The 7,048-nt window shown below is 34.9% G+C and overlaps 1 protein-coding gene across 1 annotated transcript; it reads left to right on the top strand.

The window, feature by feature from the left end:
- Nucleotides 1-407: 407 nt before the first annotated feature.
- On the top strand, nucleotides 408-6,142 carry LOC144439124 (G2/mitotic-specific cyclin-A-like). The gene is made up of 8 exons (XM_078128390.1): nucleotides 408-647; nucleotides 762-1,032; nucleotides 1,712-1,857; nucleotides 2,722-2,945; nucleotides 3,847-4,051; nucleotides 4,667-4,780; nucleotides 5,336-5,469; nucleotides 6,091-6,142. The coding sequence occupies exons 1-8, from the start codon at nucleotides 465-467 to the stop codon at nucleotides 6,140-6,142; spliced, it is 1,329 nt and encodes a 442-aa protein (XP_077984516.1). The 5' UTR covers nucleotides 408-464.
- The last annotated feature ends 906 nt before the right edge of the window (nucleotides 6,143-7,048 follow it).

Here is a 7,048-nt window from a genome sequence, read left to right as displayed (position 1 = left end):
CATCTGTGTTCAGGAATATTTAAATTTTGAAATAATTTCCTATCTCAATATTTGAGTCACGACATGCTGTATGAATTTTAAAGTGTTTTTTTCCCGTAGTGCTATATCGCATCGTCCGCCAATCCGTACACCCCCATCTGCCAAATAGTCACCCTCAATACCACGTGACAACTTCGAGCGCTGTGATTGGCTATGTGCACTTGCAGCGGGGAAATTGAATGATTCCAATATTTCGTTACACATTTCAGTGCTATCTTCTACGACCAAGCTTTGTAATGTACTGAATTTGCTCCTGCTTCAACATCTTAGAGCGGAGCTTTACCAGAATTTGTATTCCACTCCTTGGGATAAGTGACACAAACTTGTGTGAATTTGGAATAATTCGTTAGCCGATATCTCAGAGTATTTGCAGTTGTACGAGGGAATTATTGATCACGAGCCGTTACAACAAGTCTTGGTGCAACATGTCGATTTTCAGTGGTACCACCAACACTTCTACCACCTCCTTTGAAAACCAGGCTCCGGCTTTAAGGAAAACCAAAAGAGACGATGGAACAAGTAGAAGTAATGCACAGGCAAGCAAAAGAGCGGCATTGGGAACATTAACGGGAAATTCGACGAGAGTTCAACCATTCCGCGCGGCAAAGGTCAGTGTCCAGTTCCATTATCCAAACAAAGTAAATGTACTATCTGGTGCGAATTCATTATTGGTATTTCAAAATGGGTGAAACAAAACTAATTTTGTATACTTCTATTCACAGGCTACAACTTCTGAAAACTGTTTCAGTACTTTTCAAAGCGAAAATGCAACATCCAGGGCGGGAAAGGGTGGCTTTGTCATTCCAAGTACAGCTGTTGCCCAGCAAGGGTTTTCAATACACTTCGACAGCGAACCGTCAACATCTTCAAGAACTGTAACGGACCAAATAGACGGCGAACTTGAATTGCAACTTAACCCAGCAGTCACAAATCTTATATCAAGAGAACCTTTATCAGTCAGGCAAAATCTATTTGAACTAGATGAGTCGTCAGGTAGGTTTTCTATTTTCCGCTTTTGTTTCATTTAAATCTTGTTATTGGCATTGTGCAACCTTATAAAATAGTACTGCGGTTTCCATTTTAAAAAGCCGAGAGAACACAAAGAGAAAAAACGTACGTAAGATTTTGACAGTGAAACGGTAATGCTAGTCGTCTTGTGGTATTTTATAATTCACTGGATTGATAATGATTTTAATCCCGTGATTCTACCTTCTTGATTTTAATGAATGCACCACACCTGTATATTCTGAATAATTACATAACTCGAGTCTCAACTCGGGATATGCGGGCCCATTATTTGTCCTAAACATGTTGAGAACTTGTCGGGGTGTCCCATGCGTTCTTTAAAATAAATGCTATTGGGGAAAAAAAAACATACATATTATTAGATTGGTGAAATACATCGCAAGAGCCGAAAACTCGACAAAGAAACCAAGGTTCGTTTTTTCCCAGTACACAAGCCACGAGAGAACGTAGATGTAAATAATGGAACACCGCGCGTTTTCACAGACTGTGTTTTTGTACGTTGTGTGTGACGAATCACTTCGAATAGAAATTGATACAATGTTGACATTGACGCGGAAGTATGCCGGAACTTTGCGAGCGCTTTACTGTAAAGTTTTTGCTTGCTTGTCTATAAATACTTTTTTTTTTTTTTTTTTTTAAATCTTAGGCGAATCTCCCATGGTTTTAGACACATCACTAGATCAACAAATATGTGAATCTTCGAGGCCACTCGATATTGATAACACAGAAGAAGGTGAACTCTTTATCCCAGAATATGCTAAAGATATTTTTACATACCTAAAAGAAGCAGAGGTAAGGTGGTTTTTTTGGTCATTTTGTAAGAATTTATGATCTTCATGATGGAACCGAATAGGAAAAGGCAGCTTCTACATCAATGCAAATATATTTTCATTATTAAGTATCAAAAAATGGACAAACTGTAGACATTTTAGTTGTTTTGAATTTGGATCTCTCTCTCTCTCTCTCTCTCTCTCTCTCTCTCTCTCTCTCTCTCTCTCTCTCTCTCTCTCTCTCTCTCTCTCTCTCATATAAATAGATAAATAAATAAACAAAAAAATCTTCTTTGTAAGATGTTATTGTAGTAAAGTCCAAAATGTTGAATAACAGTATTCTGTTCAGGTCCATTTAATTCTCTTTCTCCCAGGGGCATTTGTTTGTACATAGCCAAGTACAAGTTGACAGAAAGATAATTAATCAGACACAACATGTTTCAATTATTGGAAAACCAAAAAAAAACTAATTTACATAAAGTATTCCATTCATATATATAAACTAACATGCTTCATTACCGGGTAAAATGATGAAGCTATAGGATGAGGATTAGGTATTTATTTTGCAATTTTATCGTGGTTTCCTCGTTTGTAATTCCATAAATTGCAAAAAGATTAATAGTGAACTGTTTCTTATTGTAATAACAGTAACACATTTTTGACACAATTTTTCCAGTTTTTATAAATTAAAAAATGCAAAATAAGTACCCAATCCTCCTCCATGTGCCTTTTATGGTCACTTGGGGGAGCACACAACATGATTTGTATGGTTTGCTATAAATGTTCAATTTATTTAACTTTTCACATAAAATCAACATTTTCTGTGATCATGAATCTTTTTCATATTCTCGATATGCATGCTGACAATTTATTTTGGTGTTAACAGACGAGAAATAGGCCCAAAGCAAGTTATATGAAGAAGCAACCCGACATCACATCAAGTATGCGGTGTATACTCGTTGACTGGCTGGTAGAGGTGGCCGAGGAGTACAAACTACACAACGAGACACTCTATTTATCTGTCAATTACATCGATAGGTTTCTCTCAGCTATGAGTGTGCTTAGAAGTAAACTGCAGTTGGTCGGTGCTGCCAGTATGTTCCTTGCAGCGTAAGTTACAATTCCATGTTGTGCTGTTCATATCGGTTAGATCTGCTGGTATGGCTACAAGAGGAGAGTCAACCACAAGGTGTCCGTTACAACTAAGTTGGTTATCTGGTTTATTATCTTGTGTGAATTGAAGTGTTCAATTCGTCGTCATGGTAACATGCCTTTTGTTTCCAACTAATGCGTTGGCAGACAGCTCGTACCTGTGTAATGCTGTTTTGATTGTTGATGAAATTTCTGCAAATGAAGACTACCATTGTAAGATACTGCAAAACTAGATATTTTCGCTACTAGTAAATTTGGCAATTTTACACTTTTCAACTAGTTTTCAAAGACCAATTTTTAATAATTACCAGACTGGTACATTGTTTTCATATACAAGAAGGCATTTTAGTCACTACTTGTTTTTGTTTTCCAGCGAAAATAGATCTTTAGTGAAAATATCCAGGTTTACAGTAATTTGCTTGTAGTTTGTACTACCACAACACATTCCTAGGACAGATGTAAAGTAGATGAAAAGATTCTTAAAGATTCCGTCATCGTAAACCACAGCCTCTTTTACGACACCATCTAAGACCGTCCACGTCATAATCTCTCAAATTATCCTAACTAGGTCATGCAACCAATGTTGGCAGTTTAGAGTTAATTAATCAGGATTGGTGTGTGTGGGTTTTGTACTGTACCATATTTAATATTTTTGTTCCATGTCTGGCATGGCTTAAAAAATCTGGAAAGTTGAATTTCTAGAATTACTTTGTAATATTGATAAATACTGCATAATGGGAAAACACATGAAAAATATGGTACGATGCATTTCTTATTGTTATTATGTCTTCAAAATATTTGTTTGTGAGATTGGACAATAAGAGACTAACTTGTCAATATTTTCTCTTGGTTCATTTAGGAAATTTGAAGAAATTTACCCTCCAGAAGTCGGCGAGTTTGTGTACATCACAGACGACACATATACCAAGAAGCAGGTTTTACGAATGGAGCACCTTATATTGAAAGTTTTATCGTTTGACTTGGCCGTACCAACAATCAATGTGTTCTTGAACCGGTACTTGAGAGCAGCACAGGCTGATGGCAAAACTGAACAACTAGCAAGGGTAAGGATTTCTGATGTTATAAAAAATAACGACTGCTTTACCTTGGATGGAGAATAATAGGTATTGTTGGGGGGAAAAGGTGTATTTTACCAGAAAATAATATATTCAAGAGTCCCAAATGCCTATACCCTAACAGTGTAAAACAGCTCTCATGAATATTCAGTGTTCAAACATTGAATACATTATTTCTGCTGACTCCCATGATGCAATAGCCGAAAGCAAAGATGCCCTATAAATGTATGAGATCAACTTGATGCTCCTCTTTAAATTGCAAGTAATTATAGGTGATACAAATCATGAAATGACTCCAGAATCCATAGTTTATGAATTGAATGAATTCATTTCCTGAAGTGTAGTTTCCCTTTAATTGGATATATTGTAACCTATCATGTGTAGAGCCACACACAAGTTTACCTATAGCTGATTCAATATTGTACATCTCATTTGACGTGCACAACATTACAAGCAAGTCACTGTAGCTACAAAATAATTTAAAAAATGTTCTGGTTGCAGCTAGTCCAGCTTTACATTATTTTTAAGTTGTCAATCCGGTCTTTACAAATTTTGTGCCTTGATTTATAAAAGAATTCTCCTTTTCTTGACTTTTGTTTTTAGTTTTTGGCTGAACTGACATTACAAGAATATGAACCATACATTCGTTATACACCATCCATAATAGCTGTTGCAGCTGTTTGTCTAGCCAATCATACACTAGGACAACAGCCTTGGGTAAGTTACTGATGGAAACTTGATCACAATAAGTCTTAGAAGTCATTTAGTTGACTTCTGTTTCAGTCACTCGGTTTCAGATTTGATGAGTTTTATTTCACACAGCAGTGATATTTTTGATTTCGAAAGACGGACTTTTTTCAGACAAGAAAATGTGGCAGATTTGAATTATTGATGCTAACATAATACTAGTAATAACCTATGATTTAACTCCATTACGTTAGTACTACCAAAACAGAGACGATAGAGTTTCAATTGGATGACACAATTTTGTAATGTCTCGCACAAAGTTTTTTGTTACAAATTGCATAAACAAAATACACTGATAGTGCAGAAGTATATACATATTTGATCTCACTGAAAACAAATCAAATATTAAAGATTCAAACACAAAACTTAATGGGTGTGTTCACAGCAAGATAAAAACAACATATTTCGCCAAATTGAAACTGTATACTCTCTCTTGTTTGGTAGTAGTTTCATACATTTACAAAGATATAACTTTTATCTTGGGTTGTGAATAACCAGAAGTTTACTCTCATTGTTTCTTTTCAGACTTCTGCTTTAGAACACTACAGTAATTACAGTTATTCTGAAATCCACCAGTGTGTCTGTGATCTCCATCAATCTCATATCAACTCTGTCAATCAACCACAACAAGCAGTCAGAGAAAAATACAAAAGTCCAAAGTAAGTTTTGTTGGAGTTTTTATTTTATTTTAGGGGGCGTGTAGAGACTGTGATTTACCAGATGTTGGAGATGTCTGGTTTTACTGTGTGTGTGCAACAAAGTACTTAACTCTTGATAAATATCTCCATGGATTATAATTTGCTGGCAAATGAGGTATAGATCATTACTGTTGATAGAAGTTGCCTGTCAACTTCCAATCACTCTACATATTCATAGAAGTTGAATCAGGTTTGAATAAACACTTGTTGAACAGTTATTTATGGAAAGATTGTCACATTTTAAATTAAAAAAACCAAACTGTTCAACAGATATGGGGTAAGAGTTTTGTTTACATTGATTCAGCTTGAAAATTTCTCAATTATACATGCAGCTGTGTAAAAGTAGTTTTCAAGTAAAATAATTACTTCAACTTACCAGGTGATCACCTTACATCATAAATGTTTTATGTTACATAATTTTCTGGTTCTGAGAATTGTCTGTATCTGAGAAGAACTCATACTTGATTTTCAAACCAAAATATTTATATAAACTGACAAGAGTGGAGTTTTCATTGTAACGTAGACATACAAACCACACCTTGCATTCAATTTTAACAACTTTATTCTCTGTTCTGTTTACAGGTTGCATCAAGTAGCTCTCATTCCAGCATCACAAACCCTCCCAGCATTATAAATACATTCCACTGAAATTTTTTGAAGATAAATTCTCTGAGAGAAGAACACACAAAAAAAAAACGTGACAATTCAACCCGTTGCTGCGATTTTCCCTTTTTTTAAAAATGGGACCAAAGACAATGCAACCAGAATAACTTTGTATTGTGATTGAGTTTAGTTAGTTAGTTTGCCGTTTGTAAATTTAAAAAAAATTGTACACAATCATGTCACCTGTTCTAAAATCTTGTACAGCGATAGCAAGCCTACAATTATGAAATCCTCTTATTAATTAATTGTATGTAGAATTCTGAGAAGATGAGTCGTAGTTTGTAGTTTTTCAATCACACCGCAAAGTTTTTCTGCGTTTTAGTTTTATATGTATATAAATATCTATGTTTTGTTTGTTTTTACTTTGTCCATTGGTGCAATGTATACGTCAAACTTTTCTTCATCTTTTAAACTGTAAAATATGCATGTTTGATTTTTTCCCCTTTTTATTGCAATCCTATTTCCTATCAGTACAAAAACAGACAGATTAATTTGAGACGAGTGACCAAAGTTTATCCCAACAAACCTGTGCCACAAAGCAATTGTTTTTAACTTGAGTTTTTAATTCTATATAAGTTGATCTTTTAAACAATGTATGTTCAGGTTGTGTAATGATTTAGTTTTTTTTGTGTATATGTCCTCGTTAGAGCTACTCATTAAAAATATTTTTACATCAATAATTCTGTCTGAATGAATGTTATATTTATGTATGGATGCATTCTCAAGTTAAAGTATATATTTTTTGACCAGTATGCCCTCTAAGCCAATCTCACGTGCCACTGATGCACAATTTCTAGTGACGCATCAAAATTAGCTGTTCCCCTAGCTCTTTACTATGTGGTAACTCACAAGAAATGCCAGTTTTTCTCATTTTGAC

The sequence above is a fragment of the Glandiceps talaboti genome, chromosome 8, assembly GCF_964340395.1.
Source record: "Glandiceps talaboti chromosome 8, keGlaTala1.1, whole genome shotgun sequence".
Taxonomy (NCBI): domain Eukaryota; kingdom Metazoa; phylum Hemichordata; class Enteropneusta; family Spengelidae; genus Glandiceps; species Glandiceps talaboti.
The sequence above is the reverse complement of the archived record's forward strand: the minus strand, read 5'-3'. Positions and strand labels throughout refer to the sequence as shown.